The following is a 23,472-nucleotide window of genomic DNA, read 5'->3' as shown; positions in this document are numbered from 1 at the left end:
TTCAGAGCTCTTTGGTGGGAAGATGCAACTGTGAAAAAGCACTGTGCAAGTGTTGCTTTCAGGACTCATTAAAATGGCAGTCTGGCAGCCTTCAATGTTGCTGCTTGAAGTGAAATCGTAATAAAATGGTTAAGGCTGATCTTGTGGTTAGCATCAGTTACAATCATTAAACTGGTTAATGAGGAATGATACTGGGAGCTCAGGAAATCCCTGCCTGGCTCAGGGAAATAGGTAGCAGTTGGGTGGAAACTGCCCAGTGCTTTGAGCTCAGCTGTTGGGTAGTGCATGCCTGGGCTCTCCTCTGTAACCCTGGGTTAGGGAAGCTGCTCCTTGCTCTGCGTGCAGGCAGGCATGGCAGAAAGGAGCTCCAGTGCGTCATTATGTCATTTGGAAATGGCCATGTTGGCTACTGTCAGTGAGACTGTGACCATGTTTTCATTTATTTCTTTCACTGTCCACCCACTGAAAATGGCCTGTATCCACATCTGGAAGCACTCTGCTTACTCTGTTTTCCACCTCAGGGCTCTACTCTTTTTTTATTATTGTTTTTTAGAATAGTATAAGCAAATAATATCCCATCTCTTTTCATGCAGAAAAGTGTTGCTTGGCTCTGTTAATTAAAGACATATAACAAAGAGCAACTGTATCAAAGTCCACTTATGCATCTGAGTTACTTCCCCCCCTCCCCTGTAGCAGCAAAGATAGTTTAAGAAGAAAGAGAAATAGGACTTCCTTTCAGTGCAGGCAACCACTATGACTTCACTGTACACAATCAGTTGTAATCCAAGAAGTCAAACAGATTCTGCAGTAGGAAGAAGAAGGTTTTTTCCTATCTAGACAGGACAAGCAGCTCGTTAGCAGAAATATTGTGTGGTTTAGATATTTACTCTCAACTGAATACATATCAATATTATTTAAACTTTATGTTTATATTAATGTTATTTAAATAAATAACTCCATACTGTGAAAATTTAGGAAAGCCTACTAAAACAAATCAATAACATCTCTTTTAAAATTTCAATTAGAAAAACTGGTTTGCATTTTTCAATGGCTAAAATATAGATCAGGTGTTAGTTTCCTTTATATCCTGGCATGCTTTCTTATCTTTGACCTCCATTTTCTACACACAGAGGCAAATGTGGACGCACACACGCACGCGCACACACACTCACACAATGATGTTTAGCCACCAACAATATTTGATCTTGTTACAAGTGCTGGGAGTGCTCACTTGTGACTTGCCTGGCACAACACCTGCACACTGACTTACTCCACGGCTGTCAGTACAAGCTGAACTGCCAGTAGGGGAGAGAAATTACTCTTTTTTTTGGTGTATATAGACCATAACTAATTACTCATTATAAGAGAACTTTCAGTAGAAAATTAAGAATTTTGAACGCTTGATCTAGAAACCAAGATATTTTGTGTTAAAAAGAAATTTGCCCTCTCTAAGAATTGAATCTGGCATATTTAACTTTATGCCAACTGGTCATGAGCAAAACCTATAATAAGAAATAATTTTGACCAGTGAGCAGCTGCTTCTCTTTGAACACAGTATTTGGTGTTACATATTAGCGGCATAACTTTGTAAAATCATGTTCTAATATGACTTAGTGAAGACAAATCCCAAGTGGGTAGGTAGAGCTCCAGAGAGCCAGAAGCATACTTTTCTCTCTACTTGGGTCTTTTAAAAAATTGTGATGCTTGATGATAGGAAAGAACAGGAGCATCTATTTAATGAATTTATTTAAGGATAAATATTGCCCCATCATTGGCTCATTTGCCAGCCTTTAGAATACTGATAACCCAGGCCTCCAGCCTGAGTGCCCAGGTTTCTCAAATTGGTGTTTACTATCAGGTGCTGGGGTTTGAGAACTAATTATTCATTGGCCTCCACTGTATCCTTTCTGTCAGGAAGATGGTTATAATACCCACAAATGCTTTTATAATTCAGAAAGTGCTCTGATTAATATGAATATGCTATTTACTGTTTTCTGGAGAGCAGAGCCCTACCTTCCAAGACTGGTGCTGGAATTCCTGCTTTTGAAATAAAATTAGAGAGTGAAAACTAAACAAAGTGTAGGAAGGTTTTTTTACACTTAACGGTCATTCCACTGCCTGTAGTTGTCAACTCAGTCAGAATAACCATTAGGATAGGTAGTAGCAGCTTCTACTATATTCTGTTACACTCAGTTGTGATCTGTGCTGCTTTTACATTGCCACCTAGACTGCGGGAGATTAATGTTATTTTGTTTCAAATATAGAAAAGCATTTTAGGAGTGTGCTTAAAAATAAGCCCGTTTTCAAGTGTCTGTCTGACTAGGACTGTTTTTCTGACTTAGAGTCTTAAAGATTTCTGCCTAAGGCTGCAAACAGAACTGGCATTTTTGGATTCTAAAATATTTTTCAGAAAAAAAAGAGTACTGTGAAAATCGTTGTTTATCCCAGTTGATGGAGTGTTATACTCATAAATCATGATTATTTTCAACCATTTGGTTGAGACTATTTTGTTTTCACAGCCAGAAGCAGTAAAATAATCAATCATGTAATAATGCCATGGATAATTATCATGTTGCTTGGTGTTCTTTGAGCTACTGCAGGTGTGTTCAGAGCCTCTATTGGTTGTGTTTAAACTATGATTTTACAGCTGAGGTGGTGAAGAGCTTTGGAATGTACCCACGATTGCTTTACTTTTTTTTTTTTTTTTAGCATAATGCATTACCAACAAAGAACATTTGTTATGAAATCCAGAATGACTTGTGGTTTTTTGATGGTTCAGGGCTTTTATATGCTCCTCAGTATATCGACTTGGACTGCTCAACATAGAGTTGTACAGAAAAACTATGTTTATGATAGGTAGTAGACTTGGTTCCATTGTTGCTAAATTAGAAGTGACATTGAAATGCATTTGTGGTTTAAAAAGCCTCAAGTATTTTACGCTGTAAATACTGTGGAGTTCATTTTTATTTATGAAACATCCGGAACAGTTTCATTGGCATAATTATATCTTAATTTGTTTCCAAATATTGCTTTAATTTTTGCCTTTCTTTACTAGGAGCAAAGCTAGCACTCTGCAGTGACTATAAGGTTTCTCCTCCACAGTGTGCAGGAGTAAGGTTTAAGTCTGCAATACTGTGATCAGTTGAAAGTGGCATAAATCACCACAGTCACCAAAAAAACTCCTCCCTGCCTTTTCTCTGCCCCATCTTCTTGCTTCCATGCTTCTCCCTTCCCTGTGCTGGCTCAAACACTCATGCAGCTGCAGTGGGAACCACATCAGGGAGCTAACGTTTCCCTCTCTTAGCCCCTGGGCAACTGAGGTACAAAAGATTAAGGGATATTTACTGCAGGCATGAGATTGGGGTGCCCACATGCTTTTGAAAATTCTGGTAGACACCTGTCTGCATCTTTTGGCATCAAATGCTTTTAGCAATCTGGCCTAAGGTAACTTGGCCAGGACTTTGCAGGAAGTCCTAAGAACTGCAAATTGGATTTGGATATTCCTTTATGCAGGCTGGGTTCCTGTTTAATGATCTCCACTCTGTGTTGTAAAATAAGAGGAGTGGACTTTATTGTAACTTTATCAAAAGAGTGGTTTGGCTGTGAATTTATAGCATCATTTGTAATCTAAAGCTTTTCATCTTCAAAACTTGATTGTGCACTGAAAATGCTGACTTAAAATTAGTATCTTCTTTTCCATGGGTGCTATTTGGTTTACTGTAACGTTGCAACAGCGGTTAATGAGTGTTCTTCTGTGAATGAAGTCTGAACAAATCTTTATCTTTGGTTTGACTCACATTTCTGAACTCCCATTTTAAGTGGCAAGTATGAGTTGCAGGAGGAAGAATCTAGGTGATTTAATAGCTGAGCTCAATGATGAGGGTAGTATAATGAAAGCGTAAAGACTGACAGTGCAAATGCAGCTGTGTGGCTAATGTAAAATACACATTAACAATATGAGGCATTAACATAAATCAAAGTATTCATTGAAGTGTGTTTGAATCCCTGGTAATAATATTTTAAATGACTTATCTGATTTCGTTCTTTTCACGCTGACTTCATAGTACTTGGTGAGGCGCCTGGCTGATGGCTAAGAAGATAAACTGCATCTTCAGTATTCTTTTTTCTGTTTTGGAAGTTACTTGCAGCTCTGTGTAGAAAACAAGAATCATTGCTTCTCTGCAGTTTTGTGCTGATGGCCAGCTGATTCTTTTACTGTGTTTTAGAGTGGTTTGATGGTAGGTTAATAAGGATTGTTTTATTAAATGAGGAAGTTCCTGTGGGAACCTTGTGAAATTTGTAAAGCAGATTTTTCATCATGCATTTGACTGCTAGTTTTCCAAAACAGACAACTGGTCTATCTTGGATCAGCCTGTGAACACAAAAATTCACAGTAACAGAGATTAATGCAATATGTGGATTCCCTCTTTACGCATTTAACTGACAAAAGGATGCCAAAATATAGGATTTTGAATCTCTGTTAAAATGTGTTTGAGAAGTGAGGTCTCACTGTGCAGAATGAAGATGGTTTAACATTTGTATTTGTTTGGAATTTTATTTTAAATCAATGATAAATTTTCTGTCCAAAACAAATAATTAAGCCCTTTTCATTGCTACAGATCATAAACCTCAGATCTGCCTTTGTCCCCTAGTGCAGTTCCCACATTTTGCAACAGACTGTTTTTCCTGATACTTACTGAAATGAAGCCATTTCAATATAGCTATTAGGTAAAATAGAAAAAAATCAAAAGAGGGGAAAATTCCCACTAATGAAACAAGAGATTTACTTCAATAAGGAATGCTTATAAATTGTGGGAGTTTATTCTGTACAACTCAACCTTGGCTCTTGTAAAAGGTTTCTTGTCTGTGTTTTCTACCAGCTTTCTGAAGGTTCTGTGACTTGCAGGCTGGTGTTTTACTTTAAATATACTTATTTAATGTTATCTGATGTTATAACAGAGCATGCTTAGAAAAGCTTACTCCTTTTCTAATGGTCTCATAGTGAGAGATTTTAATTACTATAAATCTAGCTGAAAGTAATTTTAAAGAATTTTGGATGGCTAAAGACTAAATTTAACTAGTTAACATACTATCCTATGAATAGTATGCTTTGCAAGCTCATAACAAGCTAAGAAGTACCTGTTTTTCAGACTTCACAGTTCTCCGAATAGAGGAACTGCAACAAAAAGTGCAGGTTATTTCCCCTACCTTCAGCTATTTTTGTGTGAAGCTGCAGCAGTTAAGCAATGTGTGCTGTGGAGGTTCTAATCTGCCATCACTATGAAAGGGACGCACTGATTTTATGCTACAAACTGCATCTTTTGTAGGCTATTCACCACCCTTTACAGGTCTGCCAAGCCCACTCTGCAATTGGTTGCCAGGGGCTGCAGATGTTGGAAAAGAAAAATGTCAATGAAAGACCCTGATTCAGCAACCCAAGCAGTCTGCCTCCCCCAGCCAAAGTAATCAGATTGGCAGCTGAATCAAAGGGTACAGTGGGTTCTTTGTTTGGGAGCTCCAGAGGTTAGTAATTGACAGAAGGTCAACAAAGTTTTATGAAGAAAAGAGCAGAATATTAGAGGGTATTAGGCTGGAGAGAGAGAGTTTGGGAGTTTTATGTTATTGGAAGAAAGTTAGAAGCTGAGTCAAAGGTTACAGTCGCAGGAAGCAAAGGTTGCATATTGCTGTTTAAATCTGAAAATAGCTTCAGCTCCAGAAACAGGATTATTGATGAGCGGAAGGAATGGCTGAACAAAAATCTGCAGTTTCTCTAATTATAGCTATGTGCAATTGTTAGTGTTGAAGGATTTATTTGTAAACTTTGGGATTTAACATATAATGGTAGTAGGACGGTTGTTTTCTTCATAGAATCATGAGACTGGAAAAGACCTTAAGAGGTCCTGTTTCACCCTGGGAGAAGAAGCATTAGCTGTATCTGTGCAGTATCATATGCAATAGATGCTTGCCTAATCTGCCACCCTGGAAAACTTTATTCACTGACACCTGTGTGTTTGAAGAATGCTAGCTCTCAGTCCACGCCTAATCTCCTTCAGACTAAGCTGGCGTGGTAGTCATCCATTTTTTCTTTTTGTTAGTCCCATTTTGTAGACCATCCTCATGGCACTAGTTGTAGTATTTCAGTTTTACCCACATCCATCTTGAAATGGAATACAAAAAGCTGGAGAAAATACTCCAGGGCCTTACTAGTGTTGAGTAGACTGGAAGGATTACTACTGTTTATGTGTCCCAGTATGATGTTTGCGTGGTTTGCCGTAGCTTGGGATTATTGATGTATGTTCAGCTCTAATCCATGTAAGCCAAGTCAATGTTGGCTTCTATGTTGGTTATTACTCATGTCTCTGCTTTATTGTAAATGCTTAAAAATAACCTCTTTGCTCCACTATTTTTCCAGGAATTGAAGTTAGGATGATGGGTCTATAATTCTCTGGCACTTCTTTTTACCCTTTTTAATAAATAATAGGAAGTATTTATGCAATTTCCCATCTTTTAAGATCTCATCTGTGTTCCGCAAGAACTGGAAGACAGTTATTAACATTGCATGGCATTGCATCAGCCAGCCCTTAACTGCTCTAAATTAATCAGGCCCATTCTGTTTGAAAATACCTGACTTCATTATTCTCTTCCTGTGTGAGGCTGAGGCCTTGGTTTGTCTCTGGTATCAATTATGATAACTGCCTCCTTGTGACTGGCTTTTTGATGAAGATTAATGCATTGTTTTGATGTCTGCTTATGGCCATGAGCATTTTGAAATCTGTTTATTGCAATTACCTCTCAGATAATGAAGGATCTGTGAACTCATAACTATTTCAGAGGGAAAAATTTAGTTCTTTTATGATGAATGGTGTATGCCCTGTGAGTTGACATTGTGATCAGTTGGGAAATTTAGTTTCTGAATGTGTGAGAAGGCACTCCTATCTCAATAGTATGGGATGTTTGCTTGTGTATTTTTTTGATCACTGGTGCCTAAAACGGAGCAGTGGAGCTGCCTGTGCTGGACCTTGTCAGTGAGCAAATCTTCCTCATATTTTCAGGAATAAGGAATTGACAGAAGAAGTGATAATTATTTATATTCAATCTGGAAAAGGATTTTCTGTACTGCTTGTTTTCTTGCTGCAGTTTGCTGTGATAAGTCAGAGGAACAGAATGTATTTTGTACATCAGAAGTAGGGAACACTGACTTTAAATATGATTTCTCTTTTGGAGTTGGGATTTTCCTTACATTAAAATACTTCCTTTATTGCCCTGAAAAGTTAAGAATCCTTTTTGTGTGGGTGAGCAGTTTAAAAGAGGTACTGTTAACAGCATCTGCATTTTACTTGACTGTGTGGTCCCTGAAGAGATGGGTATTTCTGGGGATCTGACATGTGGCGCATCTGGCACATACATTGTCCCATGCTGGCAGTTGGCATTCAGGCTGAGTTCTAGTTATGCTGAAGTCTTGTCTGGTCATGCAGTGTGCAAGGAGGACAGACGCTAGTGAACTTTTCTACCTGACACTATCACTGCAAATGTAAACTGAAGAAGTGCGTGTTCAGAAATAAGCTGTGATACATTTAAAGTCTGAGCAGAGAACATATGCAAGTGAAAAATGTGAGAGTAACCATACTGGAGCACAGGAGAGATCTATGCAACCCTGTGCCTTGACTCTGATGGCAGCAAAAAGGAAGTGCTGAAGTAAAAGTGTAAGAAGAGGTCTGGTGTACCTAGTACTACTCTGTCCTGGGTATTTACCTAGCCTCCAGCCATTTTGACCTCAGGGACTTCCTTGCCCACATAGGAGTTCTATGAATTAGTTAGGTCTGAATGGATTTTGCTCCATGAACTTGTCCAGTCTCACCTGTAACCACGTGAACTCTGCCCACAGCCTAACTACACCTTGTCTGAGAAAACTTCACCTTGTTTTAGCTTTGTTTTGAAATTGCTTTTTGCTGTTTTTCCTTCATACTCCCATTTCTTTTACTGAGAGATTGGCCCATCCTCTTTAAGACTCTAACGACTCCAAGGACCTTTACTGTCATTTACCTCCACTATGTTCTTCCCAGAGCAACAAATCCTAGCAGCTGCACAAAACCTGGTTTATAACTTTAATTATCCTCACTGCTCTTCTCTGAAATTCTTCCAACTCTTCTGTACCCTTTTTGAGATGAGAGAGCCTCAACAGCGTGCAATGTTCAATTATGAGAGCAAGCCATAGATTTACACAGCAGCATAATGACACTTTCAGTTTTACTCTTTATTCCTTTCCTAGAAGTACCCAATAGTGACTGGATTTGCTTTTCTTACTGCTTCTGAGAACTGAGCTCAATTTTGGTGGAACTAACTATTCTGAGCCCAAGATCTTGGTCCTTAGTAGTCCCAGTGAGTTCTGAACAAATCTTGTGTTAAGAATATCTTCCCCCATGTGCACTTCTGTGTCTCCATTGTTCTCAGTCAGGTCTGTCTTTACTCCCATTCCCTACCTGCTTCACTTTCTTTAGTAGTCTTAAATAAGGGAGTTTGATAGCCTGTATACCTTTCAGCCAATTCATTTTTGTCTTCTCCATTCCAGGAACATCTGGGCCACCCAAAGCCCTCTGACAGGAACTCTTTCAGGCTTGGACTGCACAAGCCTGTGCAGCTGTTTTGTCTATATACTGGCAGAGTTGTCCAGCCTGCTGTGGGGGTTCATCATACACCAATGTAGATATGTTCATTGAGATGCTTTCCAGACACCATGGTGATTGATTTGTCTTCAGTCAGCTACATATATATGTAGTAGCATGCTAGTTAGTATACTTCTTGCCAGTGTGAGTTGATAATATCACCTGTAAGGTTCAAATATTGAGCATTTCTCTTTGTATCAGTTTTTAATAACAACTGTTTTGTGGGTTGCTGTTTTTCTGCCAGTTTTGTATTTTGCAAGTCTACCTTTTTTCTTAGTACTGTATGACAATGCTGTATTTGTAATAGATGTGAAAAAAGATGCAACTGTCTAATATCTTTGTTGCATCTAATATCAGTTTAATGAACAATTATATCTTTTCTAGCAGTAGCTGCTCACTGATCAAGACTGACAGTGAAATTCGGACAGCTTAAGTTATTTAATGGATTTTTCTCCCCTTCAGGCAGTGGAACAACACATAACAATGCTGCCAGGAAAAGATACAGAAAGTAGGAAGAAGAAAAGCAGAATGGCGTACCCTAACTGAAATATTGAATAAACAAAGTGGGAAAAGGGACGTAAGTTAAAAATCAGATGTGGACAGGAGCGCAGTTGTGTAGGGGTCTTCAAACAAGAATAAGACTGCAGAGAGTTGGTGATGGCACATGATCAGGGGTGTGTCTGCGCTACAGTGAGGGGAATTGAAGAAAAAATGACAACAAGAATTATTATCTGTTGTGGAAAACACCTCCTAGCAGGAAAAATATACTAAGTTATTAATGCAAAATTAGAAAGCACTGAAAATAATATTCAACAGGAATATACCTTTTTTTCCTTGAAGTTCTTGACTGCAGGATTTTTTAGTTCTGTTTAACTCAAGAGGAAAAGGTTTTATTTGGTTGTAGTGACTTGTTGGTCATCTGAGCCAGAAGCACTTATAGTGTAAAAAACCTTAAATTTTCATATTGATAATAACTTTTTGGTATTTTAAGTTGTGGTACAGAAAACTTAGGGTTAAAGCTTGGAATTCATAATAAATTTGGTTGAAATGGAATTTTGCAGATTACAGAAATTATACATGTTTCTTTCATAACTGCAAGTTTAAGTGACAGATCCGTTTTGTATTTATAGTTTACAAACTACACAAAGGATGTTCAATTTTAACTTTGCTTAGTTATGGAGACTTTGCTGGTAGGTTGTGTCTACGGTTTGTGTTTGTTCTCTGGAAAAGCACATCTGGAGATTAATGTTTTTTCCAGACATAAACATATCAAGCACAAGTGAATCACACAAAACTATTATTGAAATATTTTCAAATCAGCAAATGCTTTTGTTTCTTTCCATCTTTGTTTTGAAAAGCTTTAAAAAATTAGGACATATGTGTCTGGGAAGGAGTGGAGAGAGAGAAAGACATTTCTGTGCTCATTTATCTAAGCTTCCAATGTTTTTTCTTGTTGTGAATCCCACTAAATGACCGAAGAAATGCAAACAACTATTTTAAAGTTGAACACGTGGTATTAAATCTTGGGCAGTTTGGAGTCTGGAGGCATGAGTGTTAAGCAACCAAGCGTCCCTAAGAATGGGCTTCTACAAATAACGTTTCATTCTATGAATATTGGTGGATTGTGATCACCAGGACAAGCCAAGTGGAGGTGCTTGAGGACTAAAAGAACAGTTGCTTTTCCTACTCTTCTTTTTACTCCAATATTTCATCTTGGATTTATTTTCCTGGTGGCCAGTAAATGTTGCTGTCCCATTCTAAACTCATTGTGCGACATAGAGGAGGTCAAGCAGAAGCAAGGGAATAGAGGTGAACTTGCATCCCTATCACGCATTCATCAGTTCATGCTAAATCAAACAAGTCAACAAAACTTTGGTACAGTAAAAATTCAGGCACTGAGTCTGCACCATGCCCTCAGGGGTGTGAAGACACACTGGGGCAGGGTTTACAATGGCAATTTAAGATGCCACCACCTTGGCCACCCATTTCCATTTCTCTCTCCACTCTGCAGGTGAAGACTACATACCACTTCCATTGGCCAGTGCTGGTAGTGGCAGAAGATGATGTCTGCCCAAGCCTTAGCTGTTCCAATTGGAAAGAGAGTGTCTTAGCAGGGGCACAGCACTGTCTTCACCATCACTCTGATTGGGGTGTCTGGGAATGAACACACAACTCAAGTGGAATCAGTGGTACTGCCAGGGTAGGAACCTCAAGCAGTGAGAGATGAAGTGACAAGGTGGCAGTACTGTGACAAAATAAACCATTTCAGACCCAGCCTGAGGTAGAGGTTGTCTCTGATTTCTGTGTTTTTGCCTGGTAAACTTAAAGGCAAGTTAGCTAAATCTTCTGTTCTCAAATAATGGGTAAAAGCATAAAGCAAAAATAAAAAAATAACGTCAGTCTCGATTCTTTTCTTCTTTCATAATGTGGTGGAAGGTAGGAATGGGGTTACTTGTGTTTCATCACTATGACTTGCAGTCAGAGTGGTGTTGTAGGGTTTAGTCTGAAGAAAGGGGAATGGAGACAAAAGGAAGAAGGAGAGCTTTTTCCCTAACTTCATTTTACCCAAAACATTACCATGTACACCCCTAACAAATCTACAACAAAACCCAGATCTTTCACTTTAGATCCTGATAGAACCTTAGATTTGCATGCTGTCATGGTGATATGTCGAGGTGATGAGGAATTTGGATGACTGAATGTAAAATAGGAAATACAAAAATATTGGGGATGTCATTTGAGAAGTTGTTTTTAGTAAAAGCACCCTTATAGCTTTATCTGATTTATAAGTTCAGCTCTGTTCCTCACAGCATTGTGTTTTCAAAAGGGAGAGCAGACAGGTGAACCCCCACTTATAATAGTCAGGGTTTTGCAAGACATGCAAAACCAAAGGAACATGGAAGTATTGTCTGCTGTCTGCAGCAACTGCTGGCTAAATGTTGTTTCTAGATTATTCTGATATATATTAGACACAAATGAGGAGGGCACACAGAAGGATGTCCGTCCATTTCATCACCCTTTGGAATACTTGGCTAATGGTTATTACATTTTCACTTCTGGGAGATATCTCTTAGGGACCTGGCTGAGAATAGGATAAGAAAGTCAGCAGAGACAATGAGTCTGACCTCTGGAAATAGAATCTGAATTACTGTAATGTAACTTCGAAAGCAGATTTATGCTATTTTGTAACTGAGATTGTCAGTAAAATTCAGGTACTGCTAATTTGCTGGACCAGCACTGCTTTCAGGAAATGTTTGCATTCTTTGTAAACTATGTGGATTTTATTCTGGTCAGAACTGGAAAGTATTTTTTAATGCTGCCCATGGTTGCCAAACACAAAGTAAATCCACAACATAAATTATTTTAAAGTTTTCTGATATGTGATGGGTAAATCCTGACCTTGTTAGTAGGTGTTTCCTGTGTGCTACTCTGGAACCAAGATCTGGTCTGAATGAGTTTGCTGAACTCAGTGTCATAATGCTATTTAAGAGAAAGATTAACTCAGAACCTCAATTCAACAAAATCTTTTTTTCTTCCTAGGTGAAATGGAAGTTCCAGATTCAAATGACCCCTTAGGTCATGCAGATGGACTTGAGAGACCAATTCCAACACCTAAAGGTAAAATTAATTGTAGTTACTTTTTCTTCCCCCTGCCCAAATATAAGCATACTTTAGAAAGGATCAGCAAAATCCTGTTATTAATGTTCACTGGATTTACCTGTGAATATGAGCCTGTAAGAAAGGCAGCCTTGTGTGACTTAATACTTCTGATTCTAAGCAGGGATAACAAGGTTACAGGAGTCTATAAAAATTAATTTTTAAGCATGTTCAGTCCACCCACACTGAGGGATTAGATGTTTGACCCACACACAGAGGGCTATTATTACCTTCCTAGCATATTTTCTGTCACGTTGGTGCCATGAAAATGATTTAATTTTGCACAGTGCCACACTTGGCATCTATAGGTAAATCTTAAGTATTGGTATCTCTAAATATCTTTGGTTTGCGATAATTAAATCTAGCCCATGGCAACACAAGAATACTTACTTTTTAAATAGCTCTGGGCATTAGTGATTTTTTTTTTCCAATAGACTGTAATGGCAGAATTTGTAGTAACTTGTTAGTTAGCATAAATTTTTATGATACTTTATCACTTAAACTATAGATCCAAATACTGTTCTTGCATCTGAAAATGCACATATTTACTGAAAATTGTGATTCAATTACAATTTGGTGCAACTTCCTAAAGCAGGACATTTTCAATGTTCTATCTGAAGAAACGTGTTTTCTTACTTGTAGCACTGATTTTTTTCTTTGTATGAATGCACTGCTGTAGTAAAGTCAACCCTTATGCTTAGAAAAAATGTCAGATAATCTTGTTAGCATGAAGAGCTAAGCCTGATTTCTGCCTTAGCATTCTCAGCAAGATGAGCTCATGTTGAAGCCTACGAGGCTCTGAGGTGCTGGTCAGATGTTCTTCTTGGAGCTTCTCTTTCAGAGGAACATACATTTTGAGGGTACCTTGGCATAAAGTCTCTGTTCTCATAGATATCCAATGTTATATAAACTTTATTGTGCTTCACCTGGATGTTAGTTACATTTCCTATGTTGACTATGTTTACTAGAAGCTTTTTTTCATAATGACCCATTAATTTCTATGCTTTAGTGGATAAAAAAAGACATGTTTATGTTTGCATATCTCTAACCACGTTCCTACTGATCATCAGTGTGGGACTGTCCCCCTCCCATTTGGGAGGAAGACTTGATGTACTCCTCTTGTCAACCCTTTTCCACTTTCTGAAGCTCCCAAATTATTTTAGAGGTTTAAACTTTGTCCTCCATTATGGGAATAAATTTCAGTAACAGTCATTCCTGTCAGCAGCACTGAATACTACCATTGTTTTATTCACTCCACACTCACAAACACACTACTTTTGATGGGAAAAGGTCCATGTTTAATCTTTGCATCTGATGGGCTTGTTTGCTTGGCAAGTTGGTCCCTTTGTACTCTTTTGTTATGTGTGAGCTTTTAAGGGTGCAGACATAAAAGAAAATGTTTTTTCATGTGACATTACTTGGTTAAATTCTTGCTGAGAAAGGAGTTACAGTTATTTCCTTTTTTTGCAGGGCCACAGGCAATACCTGTCTAAGGAAGTAATTAATCACATCTCAAACATTTCTACATCATAAGAATTTTGTATTTCCTTCAGAAAAAAAAGAGTCTCTTGTTCTGGTATGACTCATTGGTATAGAATCAGTTGTTAGTTTCCAGCATGCCTGGTCTGGAAATGGCCTCATTTTGCTCCCCTTTTATTTTTGTGGCTACAAAATTCTCCAAATAAGCAAAAATCCCTTGGTGGAAATTTTTTGTTTCTTTGGTTGGAATGTTAACCCATGTGTTTCTGTGTCATAGTAAGGTATCAGTTTTTGTTTCAAAAAATCATTGGACAGTCTACTTCACAGTTTGTGCATACTACTGAGGCCATTAGAAAGAGTCCTTCAGCTTCTTCCATCACATTGACCTCCTTTCCTTCCTTGAAAAATGTTTAGTTATTCTGATTTGTTTATGGCCTCTATTTTTTCAGACTGTAGAATAGATGCAAAGCAGGCCAGAAGATAATAGTAAATAGGCTTTAATAATGCCCAAAGTTAAAGCCACTTTAGAAGAACTAAGTGTAGTGGTCACCATCTCCTCTAAATCTTCCAGAAGTCCTGAAAAATGGTTCTGTCTCCAAAGATGTAACCAAGTTAAGCAAGGTATTATTAAGAACGTGCACTGTAGAAAAGTTGCAAGTCTCTTCCTACAAGTGAAGCTAGCCTTCTGATAGTTGATGGGATAGGACCATGACTCTGCCAGGGCTTTGCGGAGAATTTATCTTCCCCTGTTTCCTTTAAGTGAGCAGCACCTGAACCACCAAAAGAGCACTGCCTCTGAGCAATGTTTCACTGAAAACCAGAGCTGAGCAGTGAGCATTTGCTGTAGAAGAACTTAGGTCTGCTTTGGAATTAAAAAAAAAAAAGTTTTGAACACAAATCTCCTCCCAGTCCAGGGGGTCTTTGCAAAGGTGATCCTTTCCCCCATCTCAATTTCAGGTGAGCGCTTCTCGGTGTCTTTCTGTTTTGCAACAAACACTTCCTAAAAAGTCTCTTTCCCCTGCCCAATAGGCAGAACAATGTCAGCTCCATGCTCCTCTCTGGAAACACCCAGGCTCGCTGCCTGCTGAGTCTTGTGCTGCTCTCTGCCCACCTTCCTGCACTTGGCCAGCTTTTCCTGCCAGTGATGCTGGGGAAGGAGGTCATGGTGGGGAAGGAGCAAAGTTCCCTCTCTCTCTTTCTCCCTGCAGCAGAGGGTCAGCCAAGACAAGGCCAACAAGGAGCTTTTCTTTCTGAAGCCCAGAGTAGAAAAAGAACATATCTGTTAATCACAAATAAATGCAGTTGTGGCACAAGCCAAAACCAAGTTTTTCTGTGGAGATGATCACTGCTGGTGCATCATCACAGAGGGCCTCCCTGCTCGTAATTTTGTGCTTTTAAGCCTGGGGAAGGTATTAAAGGGTAAAATACAAACTCTTCATGCCTAAGTGAGCTGCCAGTAAAATCTTACATGATAAATAATGTCTTGTGGTGGGAATATTAGAGCAATACACTTTAATAGTTAAAAAAATGCATGAGTGAGGGCAACCTGCAATAGCTGAAACACTGAGTGAGTTGGGAACTTATTCTGGTTCAAGAGGTAACTATATGATAAATCCAAGTTATGACTGGACTGTCCTGGTTGCTTTGACTTGACATAAGGTAACCTGTCAGGAATCATTTGTATGTATTCTAAAAGCAGTAGCTTTTTATCTGTATGACTGGTGACCCAAAGAACAGTCCACATCCTAACTGCACTGTTATGCCCCCCAAAGATCTGCTTCTAAATGGGCAGTAGCGTAGGACAGGTGGTACCTGCCTCTTCACAGTCTCATCTGGGAGTTCAGAAAACAGGAAAAGAAAACCATTCCACCCCATAGAATTGGTTTCCTGGGCTAGGTAAGATCTTCAGTCCTTCAAGTATGAGAAAACACTGCTCAAAAATAGGTTTCCTTCTGTTAATAAGAGAGCTTAAGCCCACTGATTTCGGTGTTGGGGACAATGTGCACATTGTGGCAGTATTTCAGTGCTAATTCACCATTATTCCTGAATTGGCTATAATCTGTTCTGAAGTCCATTTCAAGTGCATGTGATCCAAATAGCTTTATTTTACATGCTTCTGGCTGCATTTTTTGCATTGAGATCACAAATAGTATGGAAGATGGGGTGCAAATAATGGGATTAAATTAGGCTGTAAAGGTATCAGTTCATCTGGAAATACTATGTGGCAGTATATAACAGGGTAGTTTCCTTAACTGCTCATGCGTATTTTGGGAGAGCTGCCAACACCCCTTCCATTTCCTAACCTGTGTCTAATATGTTGAGGGTTGCTCATCTTCATACTGCAGTTAAATAAAGCAGAAGGGTGAAGAATTGGGAAGTTTGCTTTGTATTTAGGAAAATGATATGTGCAAGAAATCATGAGTTCTATCTCCCCTCCTTATTAGGATGGTGTTTCTCGGTATATTTCCAGTCCTAATTTACTTGTGGAAAGAGTCACTTTATTGGACTCCCACCACTCACTAAGGTGTGATTGTGTGATCCACATCACCTAAATTCTTGTATTTACAGCAGTGTTGCTATACACACCTCTAGAAAGAAAGGCTTTGTAATTTCAGCAACTTTCATGTTTGTTTTCTCTTACGATAGTGTTCAGTTCTTTTATAAGCCCAGAACACTCTGCAGCTCTTTCATATTCTTTATAGATTACCTGTCAATTCTGTCAACACTTTATACTTGTTACTATATTCATAACACAGTAAATTTGGGAACACTGTTGTCTTCCTCAAGCCATTCTTTGTTAATAATCAGCCATTCCATCAGCTGAAGTATGCTTCCTAGGTGAAAAATTATGTCTTATTATAGAAAATTATGAATTTGCTTCTAATGGAAGTATCATTAGATTAATTACTCAAAGTGTTTTCCCCAAAAAATTTTTTGATTGGATATAAGATTAAGATATAGTCTTAAAATGCCATTGCAGAAGCTTGTCATTTGAAAGAGTTGTGGTGAGAGAGACTATGTTCTTGTATTTATATCTAACAAAATGAACAAAGAGTTATTTGAAGACAAAAATGAAAAAGAGTGGGGAGGGAGAAAAAAAGGAAAAGCAAGGGGCTGAGGGAAAAAAAATCCCACGTTGCTTTTTAAACAAATCATAACATACACATTTCTAGTGGTTTTGAACATCGGAAAGTTTTATGCCATGAATCTGAAAATGTTCTAAATTGTATGCAGTTATGCAGACAAAAAGTATTTGCTTTTTTTTTTAAACAGCTGATTTTAAATTTTGAGTGCCTAAAGACAAATTGCTATGAGTTGTGATGTGTTCTGTAATACTAAATAGATGGGTTTATGGGCTTTTTTCACTGCTGAATCTGAAGTTATTTAAATACTTATGTATGTCTTACCAAGAAATATGTACTCTAAAAAGTGATAAAATATATATGCAATTATTACTACTTGTTCTGAAGAGATTGTTTTGTCTTGGGTATCTAGCAATTTATGACCCAAATTTTCCTTTCTTTTCTCAGAAATTGGACATTCAGTGTTTGTTTCCATTATGCAATGCAGAAAGAAAAGGGAACCAACTGTTCCACAAAAATGGATGTTTGTCTCCTTATCTCATATCCTCATTATCTCAGGAACACAGAAGGATGTGAAACTCAGTATAGTATCATACATATTACCACTTAATTCATGTGTGAATTTGGGAAGCCACTTAAACCTCCTTGCCTTAGTTTCTGTATTTGGGAAATAAGGTTGATGTTATCTTCCCATCTCACGAGACTTCAGTATTCATAAATTATTTAGAAGTTCTGAGATTAAAAGAGTTGCAAATTTGTAATAATTGCTATTCATGGAGGCCATCACAAAGCTGGTCTGAAAATTATGAATGCATAAATATTTTTAAAATCGTATAGGGAAAAAGGAGCAACAACAATAAAAAATGAATAGAAACCAAAACTTGAATTGAAAACAGGTAAGCCAGAATTAACTTGATCTAAAGTAACTAAAGAGGTTTAATTTTTTTTTTTTTTAGAATGAACTTCAAAATCACAGCTAAGATCTTAAAATAACAGAAGCAGAGCAATCATTTTCTATTGTGTTTATGCCAAGAATAGCACATACAGTTTGAGCCAATAACTTGGACGTCTGAGTGCCAGAATAATATAAATAAAACTAAGAAAAATAATATGCATGTGAGGTCTCAGTGATAGTTGCACCCTTTATGTTTTTAGCTTAGTATCTATTCTTGTGCCTATCTTGACAATGATTTGACACATGCAGGAAAAGTTTATTTTTATATTCTTCCCAAAACTTGCAAAATAGACCTGTCATCTTAATTTTGATTTGCTGTGGGATTCTGTTTGATATATTTATATCAAATTTACTCCATTTAAAAATATGAAGTACTGGCAACATAACAAAGGCATTTCAAAATATGGAAGACTTTTGCCAGAATTCAGGTCAGTCATTTCCCTAAGCTACTTTATTCATAGGGTACATAGAGTATGACAGTATAACACAATATATAGATTAACTTGAATTATCCTCTCATAGCTTCTTGACAGAACAGTTTTTACTCTGTTCAAGCAAAATAAATATCAATATTGGTTGTATACTATGTTAGAAACCATAATAAAAAAGAAATTTAATTTAGAGCATCTTTGCCTACAGCAAATGCAGAAATAGCCATCAGATAGCTTTTCCTTTTGGAGCACTTCAAGCCAAGCCAAAGACCACTGAAAGCAAAAGAAGCATTTCCCTTCATTTCAGTGACCCTTGGAACAAAGCCAGAGTATAGAAAATAGTATATAACAATAGTATCTGTGTAGCACAGAAAATTGCTGGCCATTATACTCAGATTTTTAAAAAATCCTATTTGATATCCGTATCTCAAATGAAATATAATTGTTTATAATATGACATTTACAAATTTAGTAATGCTGTTTATACATAGCAAGCCCAAAATATTTTACAGAGACTTTTTGTTCTTTGTTTCAAAGTTATGTCGGTATTAAAACAGATTAATAAATCTGTTCAAGTTTTAAAATACTCTAGATGACTGATGCATAACACAAAATATAAGACACAAGTTAAATACAAGTTCTAGTGCCTTCACATTTCATTTTCCTCCATACCTGTCCAAATGAATATTTACTAAGAGAGAAAGAGAACTATATTGGAAAAAAAAATTGCTTTGCACATTGTTGAGGTCCCAGTTTATCCTGGGAAACAGTTTTGGTTTTTCCCCAAACCACTGCATCAAACTGGCATCTACACAGTGTTTGTGGTGTGACATGCATCACAAAAAGTAACTGCTGATTATCACCACAAAAATCAAATAAGGAAAACATTCTTAAGAACATGGTTGGTTAAATTTTCCACTTTGTTTGAAAGATTTGCAATTATGGGTTATCTAAAGCGGACACCAAATAACAGAGCAGTACAACAAATGACTGCCTGCTCTGTCATACAATTACTTCAGATTCAGTTAAGTGTATAAACACCAGCCTTCAGCATCACTTCTCAAAGAGGAAATGAAACTAACAAATAGAGGGTGCGCACTTCAGGATACGGACAGAGGCAGTGGATAGGCAGTGAGTTGCCCTACTGCTCCTAAACTGCTCTGCAGAACTTTGAAGAAAATGCAAGTGCTTCAAAGTTCAGTAAGCTAAAGGATTTATTACTTGATTTTTAATAAGAGGGTAATATAAAACACTGCAGAAAATGCCTGTAAAATTAGCAGGAGAAATAATGAACTAAAGCCAAATTCTGACCTGCAGGAAATGGATTCAGTTACACTGACTTCAGGGGAAGTGTATCTAATCACGCTGGGTCTGAATTCATCCAAATCTTTGGCATTGCTTTTGGTGGTAATAGTTTTTTTTCTAGTTATTAATAGGATCTGATTCATAAATTCAGATGAAATATTTTGGATTGCTTAAAAGCTATGGACCAGATTACTTCCTACAGTAACTCTGGTTTAATTGGTAAAAGAGAAAGGTCTAATGTGGATTTAATTTTGAGTTCATTACATTTGTTGGTCCTAATAAGTGAATTTAGTATCTGCTTTCACCCAAATTTGTTTGAATGTAATATCCATGTGAAGTGAATATCCAACCCCAAGTGAAGACTCAACCCAGCTCCAGAAAAGTGAAATAGTGGTAAGAGTTTGAGCAAGCTATAAGCTGACCAATGGCACAAGGACAATGTAGACCTTTCATATACTTCTGTGTTAAGGACAAAAAGTATGTTGAAGAGATAGAAGAACCATACTCTCTGGCTGTCAACTTAAAGCACTTGAATTGGCCCCACCTTTACAGAAAGCATCTTTTCTGCCTCTTTCACTTCTTAGGAATCAGGAGCATCTCTGAGCCAGATGATTGTACCTCTGTGCTGGCTCCATGCTTCAAGTGGCCCAGCTTCTTCTCAAAAAAGACCTTAAACCATCTATTTTGCCTACTTTGTGTGAGCACATTCAGGCTGCCCCCATGACTGCTGAATCATAGGCCCATAGAACAGCCCAGGTTGGGAGGGACCTCAAAAGATCATCTGGTCCAACCTTTTTTGGTAAAGGGAGCGTAGACAAGATCATCTAGCACCCCGTCCAATCACACCTTGAAAGCCTCCAGCGATGAGGACTCTACCACATCTCTGGGGAAGTTGTTTTCCAGTGAAGACTGTTCTTACTGCAAAAAATTTCTCTCTTTTATTGAGATGAAACCCCTCCTGATGCAAGTTGTGCCTGTTATCCCTTGTCTACTCCATGTGGCTCCTTGTGAAGAGAGTCTCCATCCTCTTTTTAGATGCCTTTTAAGTACTGGAAAACTGTGATGAGGTCCCCCCTGAGCCTTCTCTTCTCCAGGGAGAAGAGACCTAACTCCTTCAAGTCTTTCCTCATACAGCAAGTTTCTCCAGCCTTTTGGTCATCTTTGTGGCCCCTCCTTTGGACACTTTTGTCTTTCTGGGTTATTTTTGAATTTTTGGGACCAGAACTGGACACAATACTCCAGAAGTGGCCTTACAAGCACTGAGTAGATCGGGATGATCACGTCTCTATCTCTGCTAGTAATGCCCCTGTGGATGCAGCCCAGGATCTGATTCGCCTTCCTTGCTGCAGCAGCGCTCTGCTGACTCATGTTGAGCTTGTTGTCCACCAGGACCCCTAGCTCCCTTTCAGCAAGGCTGCCCCTCAGCCACACAGATCCTAGCCTGTACTGGGCTCTTTGGTTATTCTGACACAGAGTGCAGGCCTTTGTATGTGTCCATGTTAAACTTTGTGGAGTTCTTGCTTGCCCCCTCTTTCAGCCTGTCCACGTCTCTCTTTAAGATGACTCTCCGTTCTGCCCACATCACCACCCAGTTTAGTCTCATTAGCAAACTTGGTGACAGTGGTTTCAATCTCATCTTCCAAGACATTTGTGAAGATGTTGGAACAGTGTGGGGCCCACTATCGATCCCTGGAGGACCCCACTTGTGGCAGGCTGCCGGCGTGAATTAAAGCCATTGATCACCACCCTCTGAGTGTGGCCTGTGAGCCAATTTCCTACCCATCTTGCAGACCACACATCCAATCTGTGTCTTGCCAGAACTGTTCCTTGAGTTGGTGCTTTCATGGCCCTACATTGTGGTTCCACTCTGCTTCCACCCAACAACTCAACACTGTTACCATGACCAGATGTCCTTGCACTTCCTCAATACCCCAGCTGTTTTGCTAGAATTAGAAGAATTTTTCAGCTTTTCCACTTTTCCACCTCTTTTCATAAACTGATTCTTCTGACTCGAGTGGTATGACTGAGTATGACAACTCTTTTTTGAACATACTGAAAATAAATGCAAACTTCCTTCTTCTCTTCCTGAATGTATACTCTACCTTGAGGGTGTTAATGAGAATAAACTACATACAGATTATGAATAAGTGGCAAAATAAGTTGTGGTACTCCCTAAATAATGAGCTAAAAGTGAAATAGCCATGGATATTCCTTTTATAACTTCTGGGAGGATTGATCATGCTTTTTTTCTTGCTGCTGGAAATGTTTACATATGTAAGATGTTGGCTTAAGTATTAGTTTTAATCAATTGCTTCTATTCCCTATATCAACAAGGTAATTTGCTGTTTTTCTGTTCCCTGCCAGAATGTCATCGTAGCAATTCTCATTCTGCAGCCGTGAAATGTAGCTGGAAACCACAACAAATGATATTGTTGTGGCATGACATTGCAGAAGGCATTCATGTAGTTTTTCTCCTGTTTTTTAATCAGGCATTTGAAAGGAAATATTTTTTGTGTTCTGTCAGAATGTTTCAAAGTCTACTAAAGATCTGTAGGTCAACAATAGAGCAAACTAATGTAAAATTACATACAGAAAAAGGATGACAAAATAATTTTCCTGTAGGTTTGCAATGTCATGTGGAGATTATATATGTTTGGCTTTACCCCATTTTCTATTTAGTGATATACTAAATTCACACTTGCCTATATTGTATTTTCATATTATTCGTTAAAGCAGGATTTCTTTTGAAAGGCCAGTGGTAAAGAACAATGTAATACTCTGGAAAACCCAGTTTTCCAGCAAAATCTGGCTTTGCAAATTCATTATATTCTGATGTTTCTACTGCCTCCCTCTCCAGTGCTATATCTAGCCATTACAGAGGAACTGATTTTCATGGTCATGTCAAACATAAATCAAAGCAGACCGTCAATTTTCTTAAGGTATTTCAGCAATTAGACTGCAAATGTTGACCATTGCATTACTGGTGTTAGATTCCTGCACAGTAACACACTATTTCCTAATTAAACAACTGTAAAATAATCTAACTGATAAGAAATGGCACATGTGGACATCCATCAGAGTTATTTGATATTTGGATCCTGCTGACAGAAAAATGTAATGTAATATGAAGTATTCCTGATGCTTTATGTCTAGATAGTATAAATTCATCAAAACAAACATGAGTATGACAGCTACATACTTTTCTTACTTGTTTTGACAATCACATTATTATTTCAGTGGAATTACGTGCTTTCAAGCTTTCAAAGTGCAATGTGTGTCAGTTGCAGGACTCCTAACACCAAATTAAATTTAAAAATAATAACCTACAGAAGGTTTGATTGTCAAGTTTTTGCAGTGTTCTTCCATCAATTATTTCTTTTTTTTATCGCTTGATATCACCAAGACAGCATATGTTCTTCTTGACAAGCCCTTTGCTTTCAACAAACCACAAAATAGTGCTTTTAGTTTCCATTTATAAAGTTAAACCCATGAAACCTGATTATTCAATATCCATACAGACCTTTCTTTGTCCAATTTAGCACTATTTTAGGACTTGATGTAAAAAATGGCAGCCTATAAACAATTTAGGAGTGCCCTCTGTATCCCAGGTTACTTCTGCAATTGAGATATCCTTTCTTTAAATTGATTGTGAGACTTACCATCTTTAAAATTCAATTGTAAGATAAATATATCCAAATCAGACTCATCTTAAGATTTTCTTGTCAGGTGAGTATCTGGCAAGTCAAATTAATATTTAAAAGTAACCTTTCCAGTTTTAGTTATTTTTAAGACAAATATATGACCATGTAAGAAGATTAAGTGGTAAAATTAGAATGATATTCTAGTACGGTTGCAACTGGGATTATTCTTTTGTGGAATAAGGGTGTATTTCTCCATTA

The 23,472-nt window shown here is 37.9% G+C and overlaps 1 protein-coding gene across 1 annotated transcript in view; it reads left to right on the top strand.

Moving 5' to 3' along the window:
- The first annotated feature begins 12,208 nt into the window (after positions 1 to 12,208).
- ROR2 (receptor tyrosine kinase-like orphan receptor 2) overlaps positions 12,209 to 23,472 on the top strand; it is a 51,567-nt gene continuing 40,303 nt past the window's right edge. The window contains exon 1 of the mRNA XM_010568716.1: positions 12,209 to 12,281. Within this exon, the coding sequence (XP_010567018.1) occupies positions 12,209 to 12,281 (73 nt within the window). The remainder of the gene's footprint in view (positions 12,282 to 23,472) is intronic.

The sequence above is a fragment of the Haliaeetus leucocephalus genome, unplaced genomic scaffold (genome assembly GCF_000737465.1).
Source record: "Haliaeetus leucocephalus isolate CR32 unplaced genomic scaffold, Haliaeetus_leucocephalus-4.0 Scaffold251, whole genome shotgun sequence".
Lineage (NCBI taxonomy): Eukaryota > Metazoa > Chordata > Aves > Accipitriformes > Accipitridae > Haliaeetus > Haliaeetus leucocephalus.
The sequence above is the reverse complement of the archived record's forward strand: the minus strand, read 5'-3'. Positions and strand labels throughout refer to the sequence as shown.